Source organism: Emys orbicularis, chromosome 2 (assembly GCF_028017835.1).
Source record: "Emys orbicularis isolate rEmyOrb1 chromosome 2, rEmyOrb1.hap1, whole genome shotgun sequence".
Taxonomy (NCBI): Eukaryota; Metazoa; Chordata; order Testudines; family Emydidae; genus Emys; species Emys orbicularis.
Window position 1 is genome coordinate 32,856,124 of NC_088684.1, and position 14,187 is coordinate 32,870,310.

Here is a 14,187-nt window from a genome sequence, read left to right on the forward strand (position 1 = left end):
ATAGTAAGATGCCCAAACCCAGAAAACTGGGGTTCATAAAGTAAATATTGACAGATATTTACTTTAGCTATAATAGCAAATGAACCATGTTATGAAAGTTTATAGCTGTACACTTTATATTTGTAATAGGGACTGTATTTTTTAAAATAAAAACTAGCAGTTTTGGTCCACAATTTACTCATAATATCTTGGTACATACATTTATCATTATATATTATCACGGCCCCGATTTCAGCTTACACACATATGGATGGCTACTCCAAGACCCCTCACTGAGGCTATGGAGAGGCACACCATTCCTCACTAATGGATCAGATTGCAGGACTGAGTACTATTTACAGTTATTAAAGATAAGCATGTGCATAAATCTTTGCAGGATCAGGGCCGAAATTTGTAACTTTAACCAGCTTCAAAGTCAAAACAGAATTTATAACATAGCTGAGAAGGGTAGGCTGACCACAATCATTTCCTAAAAAAATTACTTTCAGCTGTTTCTCAGCCAAGAATTTGCATTATTTCATAACCAATACTCTTGAAAACTATTTATTTGATAATGCTCATGGGCATATATTCAATGTGGTTCAATTTTTCAATGAACTCAGATAAATTCCATACACTATTGCTCAAGAAAATTTTTGGAAAAAAGCAGAACGTCAGCAAAAAGCAGAAAACTGGAGAAAGAAATAATCGTGTAGCTATAGCCTTCACTATGTAACATATATTTTTATACATTGCAATAAAAAAAGTTTTCTGAGCTATTTGTTTTTCCTATACAGTTGCTGGCACATTTCCCAAAAGAAATGGAAAATCTGTGCACTAAAACTGTAGATCTAGAGAGAGTCAGAAGATCTGAGTATTTATTTTATTTCTTTTCTATGGGAACTGGGACTGGTTTTTCTGGCACAATGAGAATGGCCACCTTTTCCCTGAGAATCTGATTCTTTTACCACTTTCTGGAAAGGAAGGAAGGAAACAATATGATATAATTCAAGCTGGGTGATGAACTAAAGAGAAAAAAAAGAACATGCCTCTGGATGGAGGTTAGAATTAATGCTGCAATATTAGAAAACTTGCACTAAGGCTTTGGGCTAATCCTCTCACACTGGGATTTCCTCCTGTCACTACAGCAATAAAAAAAAGCTAACAAAAACATTAAATATCCAATAAGCAAGTTCCTACAACATTCAACATTCTTGACTGCACTGAGTTTTGTACCCAGGCAACCAAATGCCCCTACTTTGGACCAATCTTGGGGTTTTTTTTTAAAGGAACCATGGTAAATGAATACAATTTGTATTATGTCCTTCTACAGAAGTCTCCTAGAAATCCACTCCTAGCATTAAATTATCCACAGATAATTTTTGTAGACTCCAAGCATTTAAAATTTAGATGTAATGAAGAGCATTATCTGAACAGGATATTCTGAAAGTTATTATTCAATTCTTCTTTACATCAGCAGGATTCATTTTAAACAAAATGTGGTCAACATTCTCCCTCTCTCTCCCACACACACACACTTTGTTAAATCCTTCGTATTTTTAAATAAAATACCTTGTTAAAGAATTTGCTAGCCACATCAGGTTCCTAATTGCTTTATGATGTTCTTTGTCATATTGGACACCAAATTGTATACCTTTATATAACTGTATACATGCCTTTAGAAACAGTCACTATGGATTTTGATTTACATGGAGAAGATTTCAACCTAGCACTTCTTATGTAGACTCAGCAAACAACTTACTCATGCTCATTGATGTAAAGTTCTGCAAGTTCATGCCAAGCTTCTTGGTCCCCAACAAATCTGGATGGGGAGAAATTAAAAAAAAAAAAAAAAAAAAGCTTGTGTAGAGATTCTGTAAATGAACAGCATGGAAGCAAAGGCATAAATCAAATGCAAATTCCATTTTAATTAAAAAGATTTATCAGAATAGCAAAACACAATCCTTTTTCTTGTAAAACACTCACTGTTCCAGATATTCATTCAGCTCTCGGATGGCCTCAACATTTTTCCCTTGGGCTTTTCGAATGGCAATCTTACGCTTTCTTGTTGCCTATGGGTTAGCATTAATAAAGGATTAGGCTCTCATAATTCCCTGGGTTTTTGTAAAGAAGGCAATTTGACTGTGCAAATTATTATCTCAATGCCAGTGGAATTCCAATGCAGAACAACTGCTTAGCTGGAGTTTATAAATATGCCCTATGACATCCCACTGGGAGATTTGAAAACTCTTCTTACAATCACATTACATATGCTTTACTTTGGATGCAGAAATTGTATGCATCATTTCATCCAAATAAGTGACTGTCCAGATTCTGATAATTACAAAGCAGCAGGATGATGCTAATCTTTATCCAACCCAAAGTCTCCTACCCTGTCATTCATAGATCCGTATTTTAGAGATAGTCAGTCACTAGAGATTAGAGAATCCCACAGTGGCATCTTGATTGCCACTGTATTAAGAATGGCTCTCTGCAACTTTTAAGATTTTTGACATGAAGAGCTAAATGTCACTTCTAATAGTGTTGTATAAAATTGCAGTATCTTCTTAATCAAGCTTTCATCATTCTTAATGCATAAAAATAATTTAGAGTATGAGGTTAATTAAAAAATAGCTATTGCATTTGTGCCCTTCATCTTAAATGATTCATGCGACAAATGTGCAAAACTTTTCCAAAACGAACTTGCTTTTCATATTTGTGTGGAAAATGCATTTTAACAGAAACAATATAAATCCAAGAGATGGAGGTATTGCATTGTAGTAACAGTTTACACTTCCCCCCGACCAGGAGAGAGACTACACAGCATTTTAGTAATTCATTATTCTGAGCAGCATATATGCACACATGGATTTCTAAAGTGTGCTGACACCATTCTCAAAGGTAGACTTTCCATTGACTTCAGTGGGCTTTGGATCAGCATGTAAAGGTATGGATAAATTCTAAGAGGTAAAAAAATTGATAGAAAAAAACAACAACACAGTGGTGTAATACTATGACTCTCCCCAGCCATTTGCTCCAAAACCCTATACCATACTACAAAACACCCCAGCATGCCCTGAAAATCATCAGATATGGGCTCTGACAGATCAAGAGACCAAACAGGGAAGCAAGTTCCAGAGTATAGTCACCTCACAAAGAATGTACTACCAGCAACACTCCACCCCATTCGCTTAAACTATTGTCCCTTGAATGATCACAAGTACTGCAGATAGACACGCAGAAGCATTCTTCTCTATACCTTGTATGCACTCATATACCCCTACCCCATGTGGTGGCAGTATCCACACTAAACTTAGGTATCCCTTATTTTCTCTCTCCATCCTCTTACTGTCGCTCATGACTCTCCCTCCCCCAATCATACCTAAAATTTAGATTGCACACTTTGGGTAAGGGCCGTGTCATCTATACCACATCTCCCATGTTCCTTTGCATGCCATAAAGCTATTAATCATAACTTTATAGGCCATTTGATAAATGCATTTCTCATGCACTTTTGACGGCCTCACCTGCCCTTTCTGCCCCAACCCATCTCCTTTGAAAGAGATCCTAACATTCTAAATAGCTGCTTTTTGCCTGCCCTCCTGTCTCTCCTTAAAATAAATAAACAAACATGTATCATTTTTCTTCCTTCTTTTCCCACAAGTGTGGAATTCCTCCCCCAAGGTTACATTAGGCTGAGCCCCAGGATGGGCTTTATTAAATCTTGGACCTGTAGAAGTTTTACAGCAAAGGTCCCCAAACTGTGGGAACATTCAGGAGGGGCACTGGGAGGGTGCACCATCCAGTCCCACTCTGCTCTGGCCTCACCCCCAGCCTGACCCCCCGGCCCCGCCCCCATCCTCGATCCCCGACCTGGCAGTGGCTCCGCCCCCAGCCCCGCCCCCAGTCTAGGCCACTGGCTGTGGCTCCATTCCCAGCCACAGCCCACAGCTTCTGCCCCCCCAGGAGCTGGGACCCTGTTCCCGGTGAGGGGATGCGCGGACAGGGGTGGAGGGGGTACGACCCTGAAAAGTTTGGGGACCCCTGCTTTACAGGCTGATCTCTCATCAATAGAGCTATCATTTTCTCACACTTTTTTTTTTTTTTTTTTTAAAGTAAATTTCATGGTATAGGCGAGGGGCAAAAAATCCTAAATTATGAAAAGGTCACCCAAGAGCCACCCTTCCTCCAGAGTCCTCAAGAAAGTCACCACCCGCCCCATAATACCAGGCTCATATATATTTCTATATGAACACACAGAATTTGAGAAAAATGAGTAACAAAAGTAAACCATGTAAAGAAAATATCTAGATGCTTGGGTTGCATGGAAATGAACAATTGTTCAATAAATATTGCTTCATTTTTTATTAAAGAGCTGTTCATTTCACAGTTTGAAATCATATTTCTAAAATTAACTTCTTTGTGTCACGCCATCCCAGCCACATAGTCAAGCATGGACTACTGCAGTCTCTACGTTTTTGGCTACCCTTAATCCTTTATTAATCTCTAATTACATACTCATCTTTTTAGGATTTGCCTAATTTAATTTCTTCTAGGTTGGAGGCAAGCATGTAACATTCACTGTAACAGAATTCAAGAATATAAAAAAAATGAGAACGGCATAGTTAGAAAGAAACTTGACACTTACTGAAGTTTATTTTTTCTGTTAATAACTTTGGCCCTCTAAGATTAAATGAAAACTTGAGCAAGTCTGCAAAGAAGCAACACAAGTTTTGTAATTATGCTCTAGAAGAAGTGATAACTCAAGTAATCAAATCCCAAACTCAACAGCGTTGGATTAGACAAGTACTTAGAAGATAAACCTCTAATTTCCCACAATTTTTCCTGTATTGTTGGTAATATAGTAGGTATAATTCTTTCCTTTGAGTCAGTACTGTATCAAAATACAGTGTAGATCTCAGTATTAAACTTCAGGTGTGATGCAGAACTGAGGTCTTATCATCACTAGTCATGAACATTCTTGCTGTAGTTGGTATATGGTGCCATGGTACTTAATGGAAAAATGAAAGATGAAATCCTTGCCCAGAAGAGATTAAAATTAACTTTCATACAATCAATAAGAGTAAGGGTAACAAGTACATGGACTAAATGGATAAGGGAGGATGAATTCTTACTGCCTACGGCCATGTGGTTACTCCTATCAGTAATGCATAGATCTTGGAGGTTCAAGATTTTTTTAAAATGCTACTCCTCTTATTTTTTTAACCAAGAGGACGAAGGTCCGTGGCATCATGATAGAAAGGAGTTTTGAGAGCAACTGGGAAGACAGAAAGCACTGCTAACAAGATCTGGGTGAAGGTTAGGTCATGTGGAAACTCGGCAACATCGAGGCATGCTGCTAGGACAGAACAAAGGGGAAATGAAATGACAAAAGCCAAACTATGTGGGATCTTGAAAACAAGGACATCATGCTTTGGGACTTAAATTTAATTCAGAGGTAGAGAGGAAGCCACCAAAGGGATCTGAAGAGGGATCAGTGTGGTAGGTCTAACTCACAAGAGCAGTCATGTTAATCCATGTTTCCTAGCCAAACTACAGTTTGGGTAATAATGTTGATACTTCTACTTTTAATGGGAGTTGCGTAGCTAAATCCCCAATTGGCTTTGAAAATTTCTAGCATTAGTTATACACAGCAGCAACATACTGTACATCACTTTCCTAAATTTTTAAAATTTGTATAATAAGGTGATTAAAAAATATCTGTGATGAAATATAAACAAAGGGAACGGACAAAAACAATGTATTTAATATGCTCAACTGTCAACAGTTTGCAGAGATTTGTCTTTATTTTGGCTGTCTCTCTAATAAAATAAAATAATAATACCTGTACTGTTTTTCATCAGTAGATCTCAAAGCACTTTACAAAGGAGGTCAGCATCATTATCCCCATTTTACAGATCCGGAAATTCAGGCACAGGGAGGGAAAGTGACTAGCCCAACGTCACCAAGCAGGCCAGTGGCAGAGCTGGGACTACAACCTAGGTCTGCTGTGTTTTAGTCTAGTAGTCTATCGACTAGGATATGCTGCCACCATTTGAAAGGAATACTGTCTCTATATTTGCAACAAAAGGAATAATTTGTTTAATATTGTATCACAAGATGCAACATTTAATCTAAACCATTTGGAGACTGAAACCGGTGCAGAAGACAATAGCTTGCTTCTTGACCAGGGTATCCACAAGCATCATAATACCAGTGCTTTGGATCTGCACTGGTTGCCCAAGGGCCTCTGAGGGGAGTTTAATGTGTTGGTTATGACATATGAAGACCTACAGAGAAAGGAGCTATTTTTTGTAGGTGACAGGCTGACAGAGTTCATTTCTGAATAATTATTTTAATGATGGTTAGGGTTTTGCTGTAGTATTAATTAGGTGCTAGAGATCCTACATCCTTGCATAGGTGTATTTACTATTTAAAGCAAAATAAATAATTGCTCAGTAACAGAACTTAGTTCTGTAGCCACAAAAGAAAAAGAAACACACTCTTATATTCCCCCATTTGAAAAGATAGCTTTTGGATAATGTTCTCCAATAGGTATTAATTTTATGCCCTGGAAAAAAAAAAAAAAAAAAATCAGGAGACTGAACAGAAACAAAACTGCTTGGGAACTTAAATTAGCTGTTTAATCCAACAAGCCAACCAATGCATCCAACATCTTCATTGGCAACAACATACAGAGCAGTCAGCTCACTCTCCCTGAAAAGAGCGTTTCTTTTCGTCTGAATGAAGCTCCTTCAGTTAAGTAGGCCCTTCCAGAATAGTTTGGAAATAGACTCTCAGCTGTTGCAGTTCTAGTCGCAGACCACAGTATTCTTCTAGACAGCACAGACCTTTCAGACCCCAAGCCACCTATTTCTGGAAACCTTACATCTTTTTTAGGACACAAGTATAAACTGATCATCTGCGACTAGCACCTACGGGATACATGGTCACATCAGAAGATCACACAATCTGGAATGATTAGCAGGCTCCAATCAGCAGTGCATAGCATTCAGGTCTGAGATGAATTATGTGCGCAGTTTGAAGACATTCCTTCCCTGCAAGCCCGGCTCCTACCTGCACCAAGTCTCACTAAGTCTCTTGAACACTACACTTAATTTTCTGTTTCTAATATTTTCCCCATCACCGAACCCCAACCGCAAAACCAAAACAGAACAATTCAGATTTTTAAACCAACATCTAGTCACCTCCCAAAAAGTGCCTTTTTGGGGAAATGTTGAATAAAATGTCCTATGTCTTACTTACAAATGGCAACTCTCAGCTGAAGTGAGAGTTCTGGACATTTAAGAGCTGTGCTGGCATTTCACAGAGAAAGCACAGAACCTGGAAGAACAAAGTGCTTTTAAAATGGCACGGAGTAAAAGAAATTGGTGAGTTAATGTATTTTACTGAAGCTATTTTGTTGAAACTATTTAAAATTGTTGGGAACGATTTGAAAGGAGGGCGTGACTTTAATAGGTTTTCTATTAATAGGTCTAAAGGTTTTCAATCCCATCAGCAAAATAAAAGGGAAATTGTCTGAATACTGGACCAGGAGTTCACATACTCATGTGTTCAGCACTGCCAACCTGAAGTATTAAAAAAAAAAAAAAATCATGAATCAAGCCCATAAAATCATGAGATTTGATTTTTTTTAGAAAACCAAAGATTCAAAATAATAATACATTTTCATTTTTATTTGTCCTCCAGTTGAAGAGCATTTAGAGTGCACTCAGGTCATGTTTTCAAGCTTTTCTGCAACCATGAGGGCTTGAAAATTTACCAAAAAAAAATTGAGATCCTCATGTAAATCAACAAGACTAACAGCTCGGACCTTAAGAAAAAAAACACCACTATCAGAAAGACTTACATGAAAATCGTGATTTGGGGCAGTACTGTGTTCTAATCCTCATTTTGATTTATACTCCAGCTGCAACCTTGAGCAGCAAGTCATTCTGTGCCTCAGTTTGGCCATCTGTGAAATGGGAATTATAGAGTAACTCCTCACTTAACGTCATCCCGGTTAATGTTGTTTTGTTGTTACGTCACTGATCAATTAGAGAACATGCTTGTTTAAAGTTGTGCAATGCTCCCTTATAACATTGTTTGGCAGCCGCCGGCTTTGTCCACTGCTTGCAGGAAGAACAGCCCATTGGAGCTAACTGGTGGGGGGGGCTTGGAACCAGGATGGACCGGCAGCCCCCTTATCAGCTACCCTAAGTTCCCTGTGTGGCAGCCGCCCAGCAGGCTATCAATTGCTGGGCGGTTCAGGTGTTCCTCTCCCCACTGCCATGTGCTGCTCCTGCCCTCTGCCTTGGAGCTGCTCCTGGGAGCCTCCTGCTTGCTGTGCAGGGGGTGGGGGGAGGAGGGGTGCTGATGTTAGGGTATCCCCCTCTCCCCACTCCTGTACCCCATCTCCACAGAGCGGGGGGGGGGGAGGAACAGGACAGGGCTCAGGACGGAGGGAGCTTGCTGGCAGCAGCTGTTGTCTCAACTTGCTGATCTACTTAAAAAGGCAGTGTACTTGGAGCGGGGTCAGCGTAAAGGGACAATGCGCGTCTCTCACTCACACACACATGCACAGCCGCCCCCGCCCCCCCCCCGGCACTTTGGAAAGTGGAGGGAGTGGTGCACTCCAGTGGGATAGCATGGGTTCATCACGTTCAGTTTCCACAGGGAATGTTTGCAGCCACTGCCATGCGTCTATTGTGTCTCCTCTCTCCATTCATGCTGCCTTGTAGAGTGTGAGGCTACATTAACAACAATAAAAACAACAAGGAGTATTTGTGGCACCTTAGAGACTAACAAATTTATTTGGGCATAAGCTTTTGTGGGATAAAACCCAGTTCATCAGATGCATGGAATGGAAAATACAGTAGGCAGATATATATCCACAGTACATGAAAAGATGGGAGTTGCCTTACCAAGTGGGGGGTCAGTTCTAACGAGACAATTGAAGTGGAAGTGGGCTATTATCAACAGGAAGAAAAATCACTTTTGTAGTGATAATCAGGGTGGCCCATTTCAAACAGTTGACAAGAAGGCATGAGTAACAGTAGGGGGAAATTAGTTTTTAGTTTTTGCAGTGACCCATCCACTCCCAGTCTTTATTCAGATCTAATTTGATGGTGTCCAGTTTGCAAATTAATTCCAGTTCTGCAGTTTCTCATTGGAGTCTGTTTTTGAAGGTTTTTTTGGTTATACAGACAGTTTATAATTATCATGCATTTTAGCATACTTCAGGCAGTATTTTAGCTAGGGAAAGTAAAACCCAATAGATTTAAGAAAGGTAAACATTGCTGGAAAAATAATGAATTTACAAATTTCACTTAGTTAATTCAGATTTGGGTTTTCAGTATTTCACAATACATGTTCACCCAAAACTGCCCAAGAAATGCAATCTCAAAAACATACTATGATTATAAGTGTTCTAAAAATGAGAGCAGCTGTGGAAGTAGAAAAATAAAAGCTGACACCCCTATAGCTAAGTTTGAATTTACCTGAAGAAGTACTTCACATTCTTTATATCTCAGCAAAAAAGATTATAAGAAAAAGTTTGTCATACAAATGGCTCTTTTTTCCTTTCCAACTCAAGAAGAATTTCAGGAACAGGACAAAAATGTCTGTCATTGCAACGAAATCTATGTTGCTTGACCATGCAGAACTTATGACATGAAATTCCCCCTATCAATTTCTCAGAGTTTAAAACAAAACACTGGAGCAGCTATTGGCTAACTCTGTGAAGCCAACATTCTTAATGGAAAGAAATGTCATCTTAAAGAAACACATACTATAATCAGTATCATATGGGCTAAGGTGCTTTAGAATGCCACATATTTCTTTATTAAACAATGAACCTTTCCAAGCTATTTCTTTTAAAAACCTAATAATCCCCACTCTGGCTCAAGAACTAATCCTCCATTTGTCATGATTCTTTTTAATTAGCATTAAGTAGACTAAAAGTGAAGTGAGGATTTGAGCATTTATCAACTTCTGCATTTGATTAGTAAAAACGTACCAACAGAAAGTCTGAGATCGTTCTAAATTTCATGGTTGGAAGGAGAGTATTATCAGGAGATGGTTTTGCAGTTACTGACTCTCTTGCATGAAGGAACAGTTCCACATTTTGTGTAACTGGTTTCAATGTTACAGAAATTTAATGTTGTGAATTATAAAATGAATGAAATTCTTCAAAGCAAAAATCAAGAATATTTTTTGTTTTTATCCATGGTCAAATTCATTTTTATAAAAGGGTTAGTAACCTTCTGAAACTAAAGACTAGATAATTTTCTTCAAACTGCAAAAAAACAAGGCAGAAGTAAGAGAGAACAAGAATTTTATAGCTGTTGCTAAATGCCACCCCCTCCCGGACGGCTGGTTGGAATGGCTCTTCTGTAGATTTGCTCCTTTCCTTCAGAGCATACTGTTAGACAACTGCTGCTCCTCCACAAAGGCACCAGAATGTGCAGGTCCCTCAAGATCCCACCTGACCTCCTCCTGTTTAAAAGTATGTAAAGCCACTAAGGGAGGCAGAGAAAATTTTGGGCTACAGCACTGTCAACATGCTGATGACCCTTAGATCTATGGTTGCCAACCCTCCAGGATTGCCCTGGAATCTCCAGGAAATAAAGGTTAATCTTTAATTAAAGATTATGTGGTGTGATGAAACCTCCAGGAATATGGCCAACCAAAATTGGCAACCCTACTTAGATCTATGACACCCAGATTCTACAGTCTCATTACTCTCCCTGTCTTTGACAGAAGTACAGATCTGGATGAAAGTGAAGCAGCTTTGATTCAAACAAACAAGACAGTAGCTGTGCTTGTTGGGAGTGGGAGACAATACGAGGACTGAGCAGAGGCTGTGTTTGCATTAACTATTGAGGACAATATACCTGATTTTTGTTGAAGTTATCCATAGCCTTGAGATCCTAATGATGCAGCATAGTACCTGGGTTCCCACATAACATTAACTACATCCAGCTTGTGCAGAATTCAGCTACCTCCCAGCAAAATGGGGCAGACAAGTGTAAACATACATGGTCAAATCCATGTACTGCTTCCATGAACATGCAACCAAGCTGTTAGTAGAGATTATTTTTAAACCCCTGGATGGTCTGGGACCAAATCAGAACCCTGTGTTTGGATGTAAATACCCTGTTTAGGCCCTGATTCAGCAAGGTACTTAACTGCATAAGTATCCCAGTGAAGTCAATGGAACTACTCATGCTTAAATTTAGACACATTTGCAAATAACTTGCTGAAGAGGGCCCAGAGAATAGAAAATGTCAAGGACAATGTGAAAATTCTACCCAAACAGACTTCTGATTGTTCCCTTAGGTAGGGCTAAGGCTGGACTTCTGGTCAAATGCAGCCTTCTTCACTGGAGCATAGCTGTTGCTAGAAGATACAGCCCACTGTCAATCTAATTTAATCTTCTGATTAGCTGAGCTGAAGAATAAGAGGAAAGTTGTACCTCAGGTGGAAGGATAGTCCAGTGTTCAGAGTGCTAGTCTGGGTCTTGAGAGACCCAGGTTCAGTTCTCTGCTCCATTGCAGACTGTGTGTGACCTTGGGCAAACTGTTTAATGCTAGATCCACAAAGGGGATTTAGGCTCAGCATTGCAATGCCTAATTTCAGGAGCCTTGCTGCCCAGTGGAATCCTCAGCCCCAAGTTAGGCACCCAGGAACAGGATTCAAAGAAGCCTGCATGCTGAGCAGGGAGCTGCCTAAGCTAGCTAATAGGAAATGGAAGGAGAGGGGTGGGGCCCAAGCCCTGCCCCTGAAAGGGAATAGGCAGCTAACTCTGGGCTGGATTCACAGCTATGAATTCTCTCCTGAAGTCAGGTGCCCCACAGCCTTGATAAATGCTCTTACCACTGGGCTCTAGGGCATAAGGGAAGCACCAACACACCCTAGTCCGCTGTGTTTCGTGTGGGGCCCAGTCCCGTAGGCATGTTCTTAGACAGCGCCTCTGAGAATGCTTAGCGGATTGAGCCTGCAAGCAAGATAGGAGGGGGAACACTTACTCTGAGGATACTGCCGGAGCCAACATGATAAGCAGCCTGGTGGCATCACAACTAGGGCGGCTATGCATATGCCCATCAGCAGAAATTCAGACACTTTGGGGACTTTAATGGTGGAAACCTAAGCACCTACAGCTTTAGGTGGCTGCTGAGCCAGGGTTTTGAGAATCTAAATTTTTTATTTAGGTGCCTAAAGTAGCAATTACATGCCTAAATCCTGTTATGGATCTAGCCCAGGGGAGGGCAAACTACAGCCCGCGGGCCAGATCCGGCCCGTCAGGGCTTTCAATCTGGCCAGCAGGATTGCCAGCCCCGTGGCACAGCAGGACTAAGGCAGGCTCCCTTCCTGCCCTAGCCCTGCGCCGCTCCCGGAAGCGGACAGCACCACGTCCCTGCGGCCCCTGGGGGAAGTGGGGGGGGGGGGGAGGGGGAGGACGGAGGGGGCAGAGGGCTCCGTGCGCTGCCCTTCACTGCAGGACCACCCCCTGCAGCTCCCATTAGCTGGGAACGGGAAACCGTGGCCAATGGGAGCTTCAGGGATGGTACCCGCAGGTGAGGGCAGCGTGCGGTGGAGCCACCTTCCCCACCCCCAGGAGCCACTGCCAGACATGCTGGCCACTTCTGGGAGCGGCACGGGGCCAGAGCAGGCAGGGAGCCTGCCTTAGCCAGGAGCCGCTTTAGGTAAGCGGGGCCGGGCCGGTGCCCGTACCCCGAACCTCTCCTGCACCCCGCACCCCTGCCACACCCCACACCCCGGCCGCACCCCTCCTGCACCTCAACCCCCTGCCCTGAGCCCCCAACCCCCTGCTGCACCCCTCCTGCACCCCAACCCCATGCCCTGAGCCCCCTCCTGCATCCCACACCCCAACCCCTTGCCCTGAGCCCTTCCTGCACACTGCACCCCCTCCCAGACCCCACACTCCCTCCCGCACCCCAACACCCTGTCCCAGCCCTACATTCATAGCCTTGCATACAATTTCCCCATCCAGACGTGGCTCTTGGGCCAAAAAGTTCGCCTAGCCCTTAGTCTCTCTGTTCCCCATCTGTAAAATGGGGTAACACTGCCCTATCTCAGAGGGGTGTTATGAGGATCTACACGTTCAAGACTGTGATATGCTCACATACTACGGCAATTAGGGGTATATAAGCACCTACGGGAGACAGACTGATAGATACTCTACTTACTCTGAACAGGTTTATTACTAAATCCTCTACAAGAATACCATTCAGAACATAGTGATAGTATTCTCAAACCTGTTAGTGGGGATACTAAGAACTACATTATAAAAAATACTCCATAAAATAAAAAGGTCAAAAGTTGAATCTGGCCTCAAATTTTGTTTTTGTAAAATCAAATTTTTAACACTTTATAAAGATGTTCCATTATTATTGTTTTTTTTAAATTCTGATAGAAACAGTTAAAGACCAATAATTTACATCCCCTCTCTAGCAAATCAAAAGACTGGATAATAATGCGTACTCACAAGGGGCTGGATTTAAGGTTGCTCAGGTAACCTTAATTCTGGCATTTCCTAACTTTTGAGTGCTTAACTTTGCACAGTTTTCTAAAAAAATATGCAAATTCCTAATATTTTTTTAAACTGAAAAAATAGAAATTCTATTTGGAACCATACTGACTCCAAACTTGGGTCATCAGCAGGGTTCAGATATTACTATCCACCAAACAGACCTTTAACGCTAAGGCTAACACAATAACGGATAGCAGCAGCAAGCCATTATGCTCAGTGTGCACCACACCCTAGAGGAGAATGACACACAGTCTTTGCCACTGGGTTTTATAACTATATGCTGACAGCAGATGATTGCAGAGACTGAACTTCAGTTCAGTTTTGGGTTCTAGAAGTGAGTCCACATTATGGGGTTTTGGCCCTTTTAGCCCCTACTCCAGTGTCCCCAGCCTGTCTGTGTCTCCCTCTGCTCCTATCACCCCACCTGGGCTCCTGTCCCTCTCTCATTCTAGCCACACCCTAGATTGTTAACTCTTCAGGGCAGAGATTTTCTCTTACTTTGTGTCTGTTCAGTGCCTAGTACGGTGGAACCCCGATCTCACTACTGTAATATAAATAAAACAATTTTAACATGGCTCCTATATCGAATGGCTTACTTTTCTTCCAGCTAGAGATCTGAAAGGGAGAATGAAATGTTCTTAAGTGAGCTTTTA

General features: G+C 41.4%; 1 protein-coding gene across 2 annotated transcripts in view; it reads right to left on the reverse strand.

The window, feature by feature from the left end:
• Positions 1–14,187, reverse strand: part of EMC2 (ER membrane protein complex subunit 2) — a 61,820-nt gene that overhangs the window by 14,216 nt on the left and 33,417 nt on the right. For both annotated transcript variants that reach the window (XM_065398811.1, XM_065398812.1), the window contains exons 6-7: positions 1,966–2,051; positions 1,742–1,801 (exon numbers count right to left, since the gene is read on the reverse strand). In XM_065398811.1, the coding sequence (XP_065254883.1) occupies positions 1,742–1,801; positions 1,966–2,051 (146 nt within the window). The remainder of the gene's footprint in view (positions 1–1,741; positions 1,802–1,965; positions 2,052–14,187) is intronic.